General features: G+C 41.1%; 1 protein-coding gene across 4 annotated transcripts in view; it reads right to left on the bottom strand.

The window, feature by feature from the left end:
• The window catches only part of SLC2A9 (solute carrier family 2 member 9), a 117,996-nt gene that overhangs the window by 57,471 nt on the left and 42,559 nt on the right, over window positions 1-17,966 (bottom strand). For all 4 annotated transcript variants that reach the window (XM_075420535.1, XM_075420532.1, XM_075420534.1 and 1 more), the window contains exons 7-8: window positions 10,328-10,515; window positions 4,885-4,995 (exon numbers count right to left, since the gene is read on the bottom strand). In XM_075420535.1, the coding sequence (XP_075276650.1) occupies window positions 4,885-4,995; window positions 10,328-10,515 (299 nt within the window). The remainder of the gene's footprint in view (window positions 1-4,884; window positions 4,996-10,327; window positions 10,516-17,966) is intronic.

Below are 17,966 nucleotides of genomic sequence, written 5' to 3' on the forward strand. Positions count from 1 at the left end.
ACTGAAGTGTCTGGAGTACCCTTGCTTTAAGATGTGTCATGTCCTAAGCAGGGAATCCCTTCTTGTACGTTAACATTTATCAACATTGAAGGAAACACAGAACAAGTCTAAGAGCCCTTTCTCATGATATCCCAAAGCAGAATGACATCATCTTGCCTAAGAAAGCTGGCTTCCTTGACTTCTGTGTGATACTGCAAAGCATTTCTTATATTCTTTTGTGGTCTACTGCTGAATTATTCCAGGCTTTGCATGGCTCGTCTCTGTCACAGGCTTTGGAAGGCACATTAGTAACACCTTGATGCATCACCTTATGGGAAATGCTTAAGGTATAATATTTTCAATATAGTCATAGCTAGTCTTCTTCTGTGAACATTATATAAAGACCAAATATGGTGCCACAGATGGCAAAACTGCATGTGGGATGCTTAATTTGAATAACATTCCCTTTTATTCTATGCTGGTTTCATGGAGGGGTGGCGGAATCTTTTCACATGTTTACTTCTGTCTCCCTTTCCATTCAGCCTGCTGCCTTGTCAAAGAAAGCCACCGGCAAATTGTTCTTTCTGTCCACTAAGAGTAAGATAACAACTAAATTAAATTAACCTCAACTACCAAAAATCACAAAAAAGTCACAGTAACCAATCTTACTAAAGAATAACTAAGTTTGTGGAGTCCACTTGCTTGAGAATTTAAAGAACAGACTTCTAATAAACACATATTTGCCAGGGAATTATTTAGGTATATTCCATCCTGCTTCAAAGTACGGCATCAGGTTAGATAACTTAGTGCTGCAACATGTCTATGAGTAGGAAATCTTTTCAGTATTTCATTCCAAAGGATACCAAACTTCTTCAGAAGCAAACTGAAACTAATGGGCTCTCTCATTAGGAGTAGCTTGTCTAGCCAGACCTCTAAACTGAGTCTGTGTTCAGGACAATGGGTGGAGAAGTCTACAGTTAATCAGAAAAACATACAGAAAGTTTGTATCACCTCCCCCACGAGAAGCCAGGGCACCAAGTACGCGAGGCTACAACACAGGTATTTCATGAAGTAAACTAGGAAGTGATGGTGTAAGAAGAAGTTACAGCCAAATAACATAGATGACAGGAAAATGATGATGCATGTGTTTAATTTTTCAATGTTTTGTTTACACAGCTTTTGCTCAAGAGGAAGAGTGACGGAGCTACAGGCAAAGGATGTTACTAGCAGGCATATCAAGCCATCTGAGGCAACACAGAGCTCGAAAAAGGATGGGACGTTGTTTGCCTTTCCTTAAGGACCACATCAACATTATTACTATTATGCTGCTGCTCCCAGAAGACATATTAAAGGGAGACTTTCCATTTTTTTTCCACATTTTGAATGATATTTTATCTCCTAAATATTACTTTGCTTCTCTGTGAAATACTCTTGTTTCAATCTTTCCCTTTAGCATTCACATGGAGCTCATCAGTGGATGAACCCCAAGTACTGGTACTGGGGCACAGATTCTCATGACTCCCTAACGTATGCATAATGATTGGAGATGGTACATGATTTCATTGTGGATGTCTCCAACAGCTATTTCATTTACAAGAGAAAAACCTCTACTTCTACTACTGACAGCAGTATCTACTGAAATCCTGGAATTTATTGTTAGTAAAATCTGGTTTCTGCTAGCAAGCACAATATATTAAAAAAAATACCAGGAAAATTAAGTTCTCCCCTTGCTTCCTCCTGCTTCTTCCCTCTGAATAGTACATAAGATATATGCACCTGACTTTAAATATTTAATGTTGTCAAATAGGAAAAAAAAAAAGGCAAAAAAACCAGCTGAGAGGTTGGGAGTGGGTGGAAAGGAGGAAATACCCCACCCTTAGTTCTAGGCATGAAAAAAATTTAGAGGAAGTTACTTGTAGAAATGAGAAGCTGCAAAACCTTCAACTGAAAAACCAGATTTGTGGTGGTGTTCCTTGAAACAGCAGGAATGAAACACTTATAAACATTACTGAAATAAAATTAGGCTAAAAAGCAGCATTTCTCTTGAAATCAAACAGCAAATTTGAAGGGAGTGGAGATGTCAATACATCAGCATTTCCATAGGCAAAGCAAGTAGCTTAAACAAAAACAGTATTAAAAACACTCCTCTTGGGCACAAAAAAAGTTACAGAATCACAGAATGGTAGGGGTTGGAAGGGACCTCTGTGGGTGATCTAGTCCAACCCCCCTGCCGAAGCAGGGTCACCTACAGCAGGCTGCACAGGATCTTGCCCAGGCAGGTCTTGAATATCTCCAGAGGAGGAGACTCCACAGCCTCCCTGGGCAGCCTGTTCCAGTGCTCCGTCACCCTCAGAGGGAAGAAGTTCTTCCTCACGTTCAGACGGAACTTCCTGTGCTTCAGTTTGTGCCCATTGCCCCTTGTCCTGTCGCTGGGCACTACTGAAAAGAGTTTGGCCCCATCCTCTTGACACCCACCCTTGAGATATTTATAAGCATTTATTAGGTCCCCTCTCAGCCTCCTCTTCTTCAGGCTGAACAAGCCCAGCTCCCTCAGCCTTTCCTCGCAGGAGAGATGCTCCAGTCCCCTTGTCATCTTCGTAGCCCTCCGCTGGACTCTCTCCAGTAGCTCCTCATCTTTCTTGAATTGGGGAGCCCAGAACTGGACAGAGTACTCCAGATGGGGCCTCACTAGGGCACAGTAGAGGGGAAGGAGAACCTCCCTTGACCTGCTGGCCACACTCCTCTTAATGCACCCCGGGGTCCCATTGGCCTTCTTGGCAGCCAGGGCACACTGCTGGCTCGTGGTCAACTTGTCGTCCACCAGCACTCCCAGGTCTCTCTCTGCAGAGCTGCTCTCCAGCAGGTCCGCCCCAAGCCTGTACTAGTGCATGGGGTTGTTCCTCCCCAGATGCAAGGACCCTGCACTTGCCCTTATTGAACTTCATCAGGTTCCTCTGCACTCTACTCTCCAGCCTGTCCAGGTATCACCGAATGGCAGCACAGCCTTCCGGTCTATCCACCACACCTCCCAGTTTGGTGTCGTCAGCAAACTTGCTGAGGGTACATTCTAACTCTTCATCCAGGTCATTGATGAAGAAGTTAAACAAGACTGGGCTGAGTACTGACCCCTGGGGGACACCACTAGTTACCGGCCTCCAACTAGACTCAGCGCCGCTGATGACAACCCTCTGAGTTCTGCCTTTCAGCCAGTTCTCAATCCACCTCACCGGCCACTCATCCAGCCCACACTTCCTGAGTTTCCCTAGAAGCATGCATACCAGGGATGAAAGCAGACACATCAACCTCATCATGTATGAACAGTGTGCTCTGAATAAGCTCCACAAACTGATAGCACAGAAGGAACTGAAAAGATGACAGAGCCTATTTATAGAATGGCTTCAATATCATGGAATCATCTCCATGTAATTTTCATCTGTTTCCACAAGAGAGGTGTATTCTTCCCTTAAATCACTGACAGAATTATCATTATTATTTTTATTATTTTTACATATATCTTCAACAAAGAAGCACTTCTGCAGTATCGCAAAGAAGAAATTGTAAGACGTAGGGATTTCCATACTTCACTGTTACCACCTATTAGAAAGAATGCCCCTTTAACTAAACAAACAAACAAAAAAGATGGCTTACCCAAAAATAGACGTGTGGAAATTCACAAAGATCAGAAGAAGATCTTTGTGACCTTTGAGAGTTCTTATGTCCTAGACCATAAGAAAACATACTTGATAGCTGGATTTAGTTTAGCATTTCATAGGTCATAAGCAGTTGCTCTACCACTGGAAAGGATTTTTTTTGCCAAAACCATTCTTCTGATGTTTACAAATTCTTGTCTGGTGCATCCAGTATTGTGCAAATACAGTTGGTATAGCATATATAAAGACAAGGAAAACTTCTAACAAAGAAAGAAAAGAGTATGTACCTGTTTGCAAATCCAAAGACCTATCCCCTTATTTCTTACTTATTGCAGTGCAAACTGAAATGTATTTCCTTTAGCAAATAATGTTGTATTCACCTGTTAAAACTTCCAGTTTTAGTTTGCTCATTTAGTGTGTGTTTTTTTCCCTAGTCAACTGTTCCATTTTGAAATAGGAAAAGAAAAAAAATGCACCTGGATAATTTTTTCTGTTAACATCTTCCTCTATGTACAGTGCATTGCAAAGGTAGAGGACCTACACAGGAGCTCCCATGTTATGCAAGGATGCCTGCTCACCCTCAGTGAATGAGACAGCGGAATGCAAAACTGCATGGGACAACCTTGTTCTAGTGTGCTGGCTTACTTTTCCAACAAGCTGGGTTACAAACATCTAGTCCCATCTTTTTAAATGGCTGAAGAATTTTCCTCACTGTTCATAAGCTGCTATAGAAAATATGTCACTAAAACATGCTCAGTAAGACGTATACCTGTTTCTGCGATCCACACTGAACGTAGCTGCACTACACCCGAGCCTTCTCCTGCAACACCACCTGCTTCCCAGCAGGCACATGAGAAGACTGAGATGTGAATAAATTTCTACCAGTAAAACTGCTACGAGGTAGTCATTCTTTCAGGTGAAATAATTTATGAATTTTTATGAATTATCACTTAATATACTTCGGGCCTTGCTGTTCCTGTCTTCTTCCTCTTCACTCTTTCAAAGCATCTCTGGATATATCAACTTTTTGTGCTCCTTTCATGCAACTAACACTAGAGAGCATCTTCATAGAAAAAATGCCAAGCTGCAAAAGTGGTCTTAGGATTAAACCTAGAAATAATATTTTCAATTGCTTTATCAACCATTACACTCAATCCTCAATACACTATTCTGTTTGTATTTTAACTTGTATAAGGAAATAAAATCAGTAATTTAAATATCAAACATATTAATGGATTTTTATAACCATACTTACAGAAAAAACAGAAGCCAAAATCTCAGTACCACCGGTACTTAGAGTAACATAGGGGATTGTTTCACGACTGATCCCAGATTCACTAAAGATGTTGTTTGTGTAGTACCAGATCTGTATCAGAGACAAAAAAACGAGGTATTAATCGTTACGGCTTGGACTACAGAATATCAGCATTCAGTTCAAGCATCTGATTGCCAGAGACCAGACTTGTTAAAACACTGAGCATTCCTGAATTATCCAGGGTTGGGCAGGACAACAAATGAAGGGCAGGTGCAGATTTCAGGGGGATTAGTCACAACACTGCTGTACTTCTGCTTGCAGACCCGGGCAGAACTACAAACAGCTTTAACTCAATTTAGCTTAATTCCTTTTAGGAGTAAATCAAAGAAACTTGCTTTAAGCTTGAACAAGAGGATACAAATAGGTTTCACGTGGTTGAGACCCACTGCTTAAAAACCAGTTCTGGGTGGCTTTATGGAATACTTCAATGGCACATAACAACAGAGGAGAGAACAGGAGAGATGCTGAACAGCATTGCAGAAACAGCTTCTTTTGAGGTAGAAGGTGTGAGATTTGTCTCTTTAAGCTCACTGCAGCATGGACATCTGCAGTCAAGCCATCACCCTAATCTCTCTTTATTATCAACGGAAAGAAAACAGTGAGAGTCGTTTGGTGAAAAGCAAACAACTGCTTTTAGAATGCAAATAATTATAGGCTAGAAGGAGCTGTCATTAATGGACAGAAGCACAGGGAGCACACGGTCACCATCTTAGAGATGGACTTTAGTGTTTGGTCAGTAAAACCATACCCAGTGGCAACAATATCCAGACGGAGAATATATAGTGGTAATACTTTAAAATAACCAGTCTGGCAAGTATCAAAGCCCCATTCACATCACAAATAAAGTCTGAAACCCATATATTTATGTTGGACTCCAGGTGACAGTGAAGAACTAGCCAAAGACTTCGGCTGCCAAAAGCACGCAAGGAGAGACTGCCTTGGAGAGAAAAAAGATAATTGATTTACTAAAGAAGATGACAAACAATTGAAAAAAAATTATTATCAGAAGAAAACAAAGTTCTAAACCACAGCTGATTGCCTGTGACAACAAAACTGAAAGCCAGAGATAATAATGGCACTAAACATTAAAGCGGCAGTGATACTTTTGTCCATATGCTGTCCATGTGAGAAGCCCTAACAGGCCGAGCACTGATAAAGAAAAGGCTTGTCTGATGAATGGAAGTGTTTTGATCGCATGAGGAAAACCTGCTGCCTGCCAGCATATTATGCTCATGCTACATCTGCTCATCAAGCTACTAACTCAGGAGCTTTGCAAAAAAAAAAGTAATTCTAAAATCCCAACTAGCCCTCCAGCAAAGCTGCTTGTCCCACCTCAAAGAAGAAGATGAGCAGGTAATGCAGGCCTTGAAAGAGAGCAAGAAGAAAGAGGCCAAAGAGTCACTTCAGCAGACAGCCCCTGAATGCAATTTGCCACAAGGTAACAACTAGAACATAAGAATTCTTACAAGCGGTTTTACAGAAGAGGATGACTGACCATTGATTGCAAGAGAGGTAGTAACACAACTAGATTAAAAGACTGGCAGTGCAAAGATAGGATGAGGTTCACTGAGTTATTAGCCTCTGTAGCAGCACAAAAATAAATTACAGTAAAAATTAACAAGGTGTACACATTTGAAAATAACAAAAACGAATGTTTTTCAGCCTGTGTATCATTAAACAAGGAAATACAGTGCCCTAGGGCATTACTGAGACAAACTAACTAATGATGATTACTCTAAGTCATTTTTCTAACATGGTTTTCATTAGCTAATTATTTGGGCTAAAAGTTTTGGAACAGAAGAGCTGTGGAAAATGGGACAGAAGGTCCAAAACCCCAGGCGTAACTGCTGTCTCGTCCAAATCAACACAGTGACATCTGAGTTCCTGTGTCCATGGTGGGCTGCTGGTGCTTCACAGGCTGAAGTAAAACTTCATCACTTTGGTCAGTTAAACAGCTGCCACGAGGAACAGCTGCGTCTCTGCAGTCTGCATTCTATGAGTTTCGAAACAATATTTTAGCATTCTTGTCTGTAGATTACAGTTAGCCACATGAAAGTTGTTTTCATTGCTTATTGTAAGCTTTTACTCCTATAAGTTCTTCATTTAAAGTGGCATGTGTTATATGTTATCAGTGGTGTTCCCAAACTTTTTCATACCAGGGACCCCTCTAGCATTGACTCAATTTTCCAGTCCTTTTATCTCTCATCCAGCTCCCCACATACATTTCTTCCTAAGCAATGCAAATCTTCAACAGGAAAAGAAAGCAAAAAAAAAATGATGAGCGACAACACAGACATACACGGTGCTGCATACTGCATACTCATCCCTTCCTACACTACCTGATGCCAGGTCTTCTCTACAGCAAGTGTGAAGCACACACTCTGGTAGGTCTTTTGCATACTGAAAACATACATTGCTGCACAGGCCCCCCGTCCCCGCGTGACTTCTTGCCATCTGAAATACAGTCCCTGCCTTAAGGCCAGACCCCACAGAAGCCGAGGATCCCACTTGGGAGTGACTCGGTCAAAACAACGCGCAGTGCAGCATATTTCTTGATACGAAAAAGGATAAAGCTCAACAATGAGAACTTCATTGTAGTTTTGTGTCTTCTTTAGAATTGAGATATAATGGTGGAAGATGAATAAATTTATGATGGATGATCTGTACCATGGATAAATTTTATCAGATGAAAAGAGACTAATATCGATTCATTGTTGTGACAGGACAAGGAGTAATGGTTTTAAATGAAAAGAGGGTAGATTTAGACTGGATGTAAGGAAGAAATCTTTTACAATGGGGGTGGTGAAACACTGGCAGAGAGGTAGTGGAGGCCCCATCCCTGGAAACGTTCGAGGTCAGGTTGGACGGGGCTCTGAGTAACCTGGTCTGGTTGAAGATGACCCTGCTCGCTGCAGGGGGGTTGGGCTAGATGACCTCTAAAGGTCCCTTCCAACCCAAAGCATTCTATGATTCTATGATTTATTTATGGCAACTTAGGTCAGACTGTCTGGTATTTTGTTATAATTGAATACATTAATATGACCAGGGCTTCACCATGATTTCTGTTCCACATGGAAACCAACAAATGTACTGTTTTTAAGCAACACAAATTTTTATTGTAAACTAAAAGTCTTAACAGGAAGCAAGTGTTCTCAGATACCAGCAGGATGATTACAGAAGTCTGCCAGTTGGTAATTTCCCCTGAGAGCGACTCGAGACTCTAGCCTGGAAGAAGTCTAACTTTCCCATACGCCCGGCCCGGATGGCAATTGTGGAGAAACCAGACTAACAGGGCACTACAGACAAAGCAAATGATGGGAGCTCTGAGTTAGAAGGCAGTGTTCGCAGCCAGTCCAACCTTGCTGACGCTGGCTTGCACCCAGCAGGTCAGCTCAGACACAGCCAGGCACACCGAGCCCCAGGTTCAGCAGCATCTGCCACACCTGCACCTGCCCCCTCATCTCCGAGCTTCAGGCCACTTGAGCGAGATCAGCCAGGAAAGCCATGCAGAAGAGAGAAGGAATTGAAACCTGGTCTCTTAATCAAGCGGTCCATTTCTCTTGACTCTCTTATCATTTGATTGTTTTTCCTGGATGAACTATTTACAATATCAATCTCAGGATGAAATTTTGTGTCAATAATTTTTTTCCTGTTTCGTGGCATCACATGGGAGGAGAAACAACGTAATAATAAAACAAAGGGTAAGTCTTGAAACAGCCAACCATACACATAGGTTTCCTGGGAAACACAGTTTTTCTGAGGCTTATTTTCAGAAAGTGGCCACCTACTGATATTTTAAAACAACTCGGGCATCCATTTTGGACTGGACATGTCTCACTCTCCCCCAGTGAACCCACTCAAGCTATGAGAGTGTGGTTTTGCTCTGCCATGGAACACCAGACAAATTCTGTCATTTACTAAATATCCTCAAAGCCAGAAAACTCTTCTCTTTCCCTTGAAAATTTAGCTGTGGCACTATTTTTTTTTCCTTTAGGCAATGTGCTTGATTATCTGAACAGTCTGTTTCTTACTGTGTCATTTTATTTCACTTGTGCTTTGATAAATCTTAGAAAGACTGGATGACAAGATAATTCCACATCTTTTCTTAAAAAAGTATCCACAGTGAGCAACAAAATAGCCTGTCATTAGCACCGAAATCCTACAATTATAAGAAAACACCACCTATACAAACATTATTATAGTTCATCCCACAGCACGAAAAACCTTCCAGCTCCCTCCTAGTATTTCCTTAAAAAATTTTTGATACCACAGTTCTGACTGCATTAATCTTTCAAATAGTCTTGGACAAATTACTTTGTATTAGGAGTTTTAAAGCTATGGAGATACCCGAGATAAGCCTGAACTAGTTGTCTTAGATATCAGAAGCATTTACACTTATTATCACTGACTAACCCTGGGGAAAATAAACTAGCTGAAGTATGCTGTAATGCACAAAACCACAGTGAGAAGATGCATTTGCCGAGCTCCATTCAGCAGTGAATGTATAAATAATTAACATCTTTGAACTATGACGAAAACCCCTTTTACTTTGAGGTGCTTCATGAGAACATTTATGCTGTGCAACGTAAAGTATCTAACCCAGATGTCACAAGCTGCAGCAAGCAAACCTCTGGCTGGATATAAAGAAAACTCTTTTCACAGTGTAAGTGGTGAAAACACCTGGCACAGGTTGCCCAGAGAGGTTGTGGACTCTCCAGCCTTGGAGATATTTAAAACTCAACTGCACAAAGCCCTCGGTAGCCCAAGCCAACCCTGAAGTCAGTCCTGCTCTGGGCAGTGGTTGGACCAGATGAACCCCAAAGACCCCTTCCAGTCTAAATTTTCCTGTGACCCTCTCCTAGCTGATGCAATAGGTTCAGATGGCTGACAATGAAACTTTGATATCCATTAGCCTCAGACACATTGATGGTCAATAAGACTTCTCACAACTGACTGTTTTGTGCCTTTTTTCCTCTTTTGCTCCACTTTCCAAGAAAGGCATATTGAAACACAGCTTATTCTTCAAATTGTATGAAACAGACAAATCGTATGGCACATCAGACCAGACCTTAACTGACTAGAAACAGAGAATCAGAGTATCAGAAGCTGCACACTCTTTCTTTGATGAGCTGTGCTACTTTTTCATGTTTTCAAAGTTAACAAAACAATGGCTTCCCCCCACATGCTTTTTAAAAAAAACCCCAAACCTGATACAGCTCTCTGTGGGCCTTCCCATATGCTGGTGTAAGAAAAACATCACTAATAAGAAACAGCCAAAAATGGAAAGTTTTAGAGGTTGCTGAATGGTACAACATAAAGCTTGTATTAAAAAGAAAGAAAGGAGCACCCGAGAAGATGCCATGGCCTGAAGAAGGACACTTACAGCATTTAGCCCACAAAGCTGGTAACAGCCCATGGTGACGACCACAGTAACGACCTGCCATCGCACAGCGCGGGTTCTCAGGAGCTGAAGTATTGACACTAACTTGGTGTTTCTTTGGACTCGAGACTCTGCCAAAACTTCTTCTAGTTCCTGAGACACGTCATCTTTCCCAAGGAAGGTCTGAAATGCTACAAGGAGAGGACATGTACTTTAGGCCAGATACTTGGCACTATGTGCGTTTATAACAGACTTGTTTCATAGAAATGGATATGCATGACACAAACAGGAGACATACATGGGCTACAACTTCATTATTCTTCTGCCAATGATACCATTCTGCTCTGGGTATGATCTGGCTCATCTCTGCAATCGGTCTTAAACTGCAACAGGAATATAAATTTTTTGGCACCCTACCATATCTCTCCTTATTTTATATATAATACAGCCTAAGGTCCACTGCAGAGTCAAAACCATGTGTAATCTCAAAAAGGGTTGAATAGCAAAGCAGTTGTGAACATTATTCGACTTGGTTACTTTTGCAGCCTAACAATGTATCAGACTTCGTTGCTGAAGACAGATTAGACAGAGAAGTAAAAACATGTAAAAATGTATGTAAGTCTGGTAAATCAAGCAAGGCAGACAATTGAAAGGAATAGCTATTACTGTTCATATTAATTCTTTTTTTTTACTAGCACACAGACAAGAATGCATTTGAAGATATTTAATGTTAGAAAGAATTACCTAGAGCAGTTTCTGTTTGTCAACACTGGAGACATGGGAGTGAATTTACCTGGCAAATGTAAGCAAACCACCTCATCTCCCCAGAAAAGCATACCATTTAGTATTATATTGCTGCACATTGAAGACTTACTGAGATATTCTTCTACCGTGAATAATAACAGCTTTCCACGCCACACCTCCTCCAAGGGGTACTACAAACGGACACCTCTTAATGGAGGTGGTGTATCTCCATCAACCTTCTTTCACAGATAACAGTATATGCTGATGATACTTTAATCACAATCTTATGAACATACCCCAGGGGCTGGCTTTTTAAGAGATGTTTAAAATTCTCATCATCTTGGAATGGCTGCAGAGAAACAATTATGTTACACATATCCGTGCAGCAAGGCTTTGTGACCCAGTAGGATGCTAGCTCTAAAAACAATCCTTTACACAGCAGGTCACTTAAAATTGTTATTTTTACTAAGTAAATAAGTTGATTTAGTTCTCCTAAGAGCCAAATCCATTCTTCTCTTATCTACAGCTTTGCATAGTACTACCTATAAATAAATGGCCTTCACATTTTTCAGTAAATATACTGGATCACAGAAAGGACTTGGATGGTCAAGAAAGCCAGACAGTGACTAATCATGGTTAAAATGCAGTGATTCCATTTAGGTTTTGAAGTTACAAAGTTAGGCGAAAAGGCCAAGTGGTGGCATTTCAGCATTGTGAGGGATACGTCACATAAACGAACCGGCGACCTCCCTGGAGCATCCTTCTCCATCCCCTTGGCGAATGTGCAACACTGTGTGCTCTGCCTGGCTCCCAGTCTGGCAGCGCAGGAAGCTAACTGAAGCTCTGGGCCATGATTTTCAGAGGCATTTAGCACTTCTATTGCATTTTAATGGGCCCTACCCGACTCTGCTCAACAAGAAGGATGATTTTTTAAGGCATGAACACTGACCACCTCTGAGTGTCAAGTCAGTTCCTAGCATTCATTTATTCTGATGCCCAGTCTCTCTCTTGGGAAAGGAGAGGTCAGAATTTTTAAATCCCTCAGAAACAGTATGAGATTTATCTTTTCATACAGGCATTACAATCAGAAATGAGCTAACAGATTCGGACTTCAGAACCCAGAATTTAAGCTGCTGAGTTTTGTCCTTGTGCCACTGCCCTCTTATCATTAAATGACATGCTAAATGCTTGTTAAAATGAATATGATATATTTAAAGGCTTACAATGGGAAATGTGAAATTAGAACAATGTGTGCCTATAGTATGTTACAGTCAATGTCTCATGCTTAAATTACTCTTTCCTCAGTATTATTAGAGAACTGATAAAGAAAAATTCAGATAAAGATGAGAACGACCAGACGTATATCACTGTACTCTTCTTTGAAAAGATTCCCTCAGATTTTTAAGTATCTGGTTTATCACTAAATTAGGTCCATGCACAATTTTCTTTCTTTTTCCTGTCCTTAGAATCCTCAGCATTACTGTAGGGCACACAAGTCAAAAATATAGGTGCAGTCAACTAAAACGAAAGCAATCTGTCTTTTCTGCACATGGAAGCTTGCTATATCTCTAGAGGGACCAGGAAGTAAAAAAACTGCAATTACCAAAATTACCGAGTACAAGGCAGGAAAAGTATAGACACCTGCTTTCTTTCTCTTTCCTGCCTGGTATTAGGACAGAGATGTAAATGCCACTACAAAACTTTGATGGATACTTAAAATTACCAACAAGTCAAGAAATGCTAGGAAAATACTATGCACCCTCTGAGGATGACGGAGCACTGGAACAGGCTGCCCAAGGAGGTTGTGAAGTCTCCTTCTCTGGAGATATTCAAGACCTGCCTGGACAAGGTCCTGTGCAGCCTGCTGTAGGTGACCCTGCTTCGGCAGGAGGGTTGGACTAGATGACCCACAGGGGTCCCTTCCAACCCCTACTATTCTGTGATTCTGTGATTCTATACATGCATAGTTTTGAGTAGACAACACTCAGTCTTCTTGGAAAAACACATTTTCCTGCTACTCAACACATCTTTAATTTTATTCCATTAACAGTTTTTCTGTACAACAAGAATCACAATTTTATACAAAATTAATAGGGAAATAAATTCTGCATTAGCGGGGAGATGGGAAAACTCCAAAGTCTTGCAATGTGTGATGTTCAGTTCTACTCCTTTTACATTTTACACCCCTGCACTATTGGCACTGAGAAGCACAGCAGTCGTTTCTCTCCCCACTGCGATGATCCATTGCCCTCCATGACTGGCTGCTTCTCTCTACAGGGAGGTCTTATTTTCATGTCACGCTTATAACCATCTAAGGAGTTCCAGTTCTGCAAACTTATAGACCTTTCCCAGATTTCTTTTTAATTCCCTTGGATCAGAAGGTCCCAGATGCTCGGCTTTCAAAAGCTGATACACTACCTTTATAAATAGCAGAAGTAGCAAAAGAAGTGGATGGTTCTAGCCAAGGGGAAAGGAGACAGGAAACCCTTCCTTTTACACCACCAGATTTATTCATTTCAGCTAAGTGAAGATGAAACATTTGAAAGTGGTTCAAAGGTCTGAACGAAATCAGTTGGTGGCATCTTTAAAACAAATCAGGGCTTTAAATTAACTGAAGACAGGCACTGAAGAACTCAACTACATGAGGAACGACTAATTCTTTTTCCACTGTAGTACTTCTAGGACTCTGCAAAGAAAGCAGGTGTTACTGTAAAGACTGAATTAGTATGTAAACTTTGAGAAGACATTTTGAGAGATCAAAATGCTATTGTGTGTTTTACAGAATAGAGCCAGCCCCAGGCATAAGGAGGCAGAGAAAGAAAGAAGTGGTCACAGGTAGTAGTTTGGGCAGTAGGGTTTATGCCTTTAAAAACTAAGAAAACATGAGAAGCTGCATCAGTATTATTGTCATCTGTTTCTCATGGACACGTTCACTCTCACTTCACTGATGATTAAGTATATTAAACCCAGTGTCTTTAACCCAAAGCATTTTCTAAGCTCTGCTTAAACAGCATCTTCTTTGGCCACTGTGGGAGACAGAACACTGGGCTGTATGGATGCAGTCAGACATCTGTTAATGCTGGCTGCTGTTCTCAGTGGCTGTAGACATGCGGGGTGCTTTGCTCTTTGCCTCAGCATTTGCAGAAAGTTCACCCAATTTCAATGCTTTTGAATTGGATATGTAGTAATTTCCCTGTAGTAACTTCATATCAACACAAAAATATTTGGCAAAATGGAAAAACAGTTATTTTCATACACAACTAATTATATTAGAGTATTGAATAGCCAGAAGAATAATTTAGATGTACCCTGCTAGAAGAAAATTAAATAGCTATTTAAATCTAGCAAAATAATAATTAACTATTAGCATGTAGCATTGCAAAGTTTAAGAATAAAACTCAAATTTGCTATTCCAATTCAGTAAATAAAACTGCAAGCAAAAGGCTTTAGGCTTTTCCCATGTGTCACCTCTTTCTCCTTCTAACTAAAGGAACACACAGATCTTCTGTGAGTTATCATCCAGTTTGGGATTACATCTTTACCTGTTCCTACATCTGGTTTCACAGACCATCAATATGAAATAGGCCTGTTCAGATTCGCTTAAAACTAGCCAAGATGTACAGGTAAAAAAAAATATCCAAATGCCACCCTAAAATATCACAAGAATTGATAAACTGAGTTGTATCAAAGGTTCAGTGAACCACGTATCCTTTGTGAAAAACAAGAGGTTTAAGAAAAGCTTAAAACCAAAACAGACGCACCACAATCACTCCAGCTTTTGGCGGTCAGCAACCATCTGAGATGGAGATTCTACCCTAAGCCAGCAAGTGTAGTAGTCATGGCTGCCTCTTCCTTTCCAATAAGCATAGCTTATAATGCTTGCAGACACACAAAAACCACAGATACGCAAAAATAAATCATACACGTCCTTGTTGTCAGCCATAACAACCCCATTTAAATCACTGGATTTGCAGCAATTTGCTCCTGATGTAACTTTGGTTTTAATATTTCTCTTGCCCATGTGGGCCCCATGACTGTCTTTGTAAGAAATCAGCTACCTAGTTTTTAAGATCAGGAATGGCATCACTCTCTTAATCACGCCAAAAGGTATCAACTCTAATCCATCTTCTAAGAATTTAAATCTACACTTCTTGTTATACCTGGTGTAATGCTTCTTTCATAATCACAGGAGTTTTAATGTATCACTGAACATACCAAATGAACAGATTTTGTACATCACCAACAGATGTTACTGTGACATATTATCTTTGACCCTCAAGACATAACAATATTCTTGTTCTCTGGCAAGCTGGGATGCCAGCTGAATTCCATTATTAATTTACACGACCTGCTACTGTAGCTGCATCAAAAACGCAGGTTTCCTCCTTGTAACAGTATTCCTCAAAAGACACACATCAACTCTCAAACTGAAAGTGTTCATAACCAATGTTGTTAGCCATAAAAATGTTTTATCACACTGCTACTACTGTTTTTATTTATATTGCACCATTGCCGCAGTCACAGACAAGGGGTCCACTTGGCACGCAACTAATTGACAATTAATATCAAATTCCTGTCTTACTGCCCTAGAGCTTGGATGGTAAACTGCCTGATGCAATTCTAGCAGCAGGTTTTTCTTTTTTTTCTTTTTCTGTCCCTGTTACCCTTCACTCCCACTGCTCTCTAGCAACTGAATAATAACCTCCCTCCAAAGTCCTTTTCCTCAACCATTTAAATACCCATTGCTCCAGGTGAGCATCACGAAGAAGGATCCCACCAGTTAAATGCCAGGCATTTTTCTCGCTTCTGTTCTTACCAGGAGAGAAGAATGTTAGTTATGATACCTGGGAGGTGAGCTGGGATGGTTCTACCCTCTCTCCATTACCAGACTTTCAGTTTCCTGAGCAAAGCAGCTTTACAGATTGTGCTGTTGGTCCAGTCAACAGCTCCCCTCCCCCAACACATAAATCAGTTCTCCCGCATTCAACAGTGAGACAGGAATATGGGAGACAGCTCAGCTCCTGTTCGTCTCAGGGAGTCGGATACAGGATGGTGACACCTCCAGGAAGACAAGCAGAGGTCGGCTGTTAGCCTTGCTTCTTGGCAGCAGACAGCTGCAAGCCAGCCACGGTGTCCGCAGGGCTGATCAGCCCGACATCGGCTCAGCCACCCACCGCGTGCACTGTTTGCACTGCTATAAAAGGGAAAGCTGGGAACCAGGTAGACCCCCATCAGTGGAGCTCAGGACACATCACTCATCCGAGTCCTCACTGCTCCTGTGCTCATAGAGTAGCTTTTCTCATGGTAGTGTGGTTTATGTTCGCACATGATGTCCCGCCTGCTCTAGCCTCATCTCTTCCCTTTTATCATCACTTACACAACACATTTTGGTCCTTCTCCCTCTTTCAGTTTCTTATTTGCCACTTAAAGGCATCATGCTCTTTTACACCTCTGCCAAAAAAGAGAATGAGGCTGCTGGTATTTTTGTAGTTATAGCCTGGTTATCTCCTGAGGGCAGAAGAAAAGGAGGGGATGAAAGCAGGAGCAGAACTTTGTGGAAACTCGATGACCCATATTATCCCACTGGATTTTAATTGCTCTAAAACAGTTAGGAAGATTAATGTTGTCATGTTAGAGTATTTTATAAAGATTAATGGAGTCATCTGCCTTAAATACAGCAGCCCTTTTACAAATAACAGTTTTATATTTCTCCAACAAGATATAATGCACAATGAAATGTATATTTCCATGAATAGCCTTAATCCATTGGTGGAAAGAAAAAGGATTTAGTCAGAAAAAAGGCTTGCACATTTCTGACATTAATATGCAGATTTAACCCAAGAGGCAAATAATTCAAAAGCATTACTGTAGTCATCATGAAAATGGAGAATACTGCTTTGTCATTACATGGCTTGCAAGCAGTAGGCTTTTTTAATAACCCACAAACTCCTCTGGTCTCCCTAATACTCAGGTTTTTCCTCCCCCATTTCTGCAGACAATGCTAACATCCAGATGATTTTTCTTGATTGTTGATTGACAGTTATTCACCCTCCTGTTTTGTGAATTCCCCTACCCACCTGCTTTCATTATTCCACTGCGTTACTCCAGATACCCAAAACTCGGCTCATGCCTAATCTGGATTTCTCCACGTGCCCTGGGGTGGGGAGGAGGACTCCAAACCCCCCACACTGGTCTAACATCACATGTGTCCTCTCCCTGGTCATTCCATAAATCAGTCAAACTCCATCCCCACCTATCCACATGCTCATCCCCACCTATCCACATGCTGAACAGAGATCCGAAGATACTCTCACGCTTGCAAATCTAGATTAGGAGAGGGGCGATTAAAAGGATGTGCAATGGCAAAAAAATCGCTCGCGTTCCTAACATGGTTCATGATAAGGCATGCAGATACTCTGTAACACAGAAGTACAAGATGATGCAATCTATGCTGCCTTACAGGTGGATGTTATGAACTCCAAAATGATGTCTAAAAATCATGCTTACCTATTTTGTGCCTGATATCCTACAGGCTACCTTGCCTGTGCAACAAAGCAGCCGATTCTGGAAGCCTGGTTGCTTGATAGGCAAGGAATGAGAGGGAAATTCAGAGGGATGTATACGCTCCACTGCCCTTTGGTCCTTTGCAAACCTCTGTCTAGAATCACCAGTTCCTAGTTCTGATGGGTTTCAAAATAACTTTCACTCTGTACTACAACATACCTCAGTATATTTTCTTTTAGAATTAATCAGGTCCAAAAGCTTCTATCGATAAGCAGTTACTGTGAAAAGTTTTTTATGTCAGCCCCCTCAACTTTTCTTAGAGTATCTAAATTTATAGCCTTTAAGGTGGCTCATGAAAGCTACATTCTCGTGATCAGCAAGTCAACTGCTAAAG

This window comes from Opisthocomus hoazin, chromosome 5 (genome assembly GCF_030867145.1).
Source record: "Opisthocomus hoazin isolate bOpiHoa1 chromosome 5, bOpiHoa1.hap1, whole genome shotgun sequence".
Lineage (NCBI taxonomy): Eukaryota > Metazoa > Chordata > Aves > Opisthocomiformes > Opisthocomidae > Opisthocomus > Opisthocomus hoazin.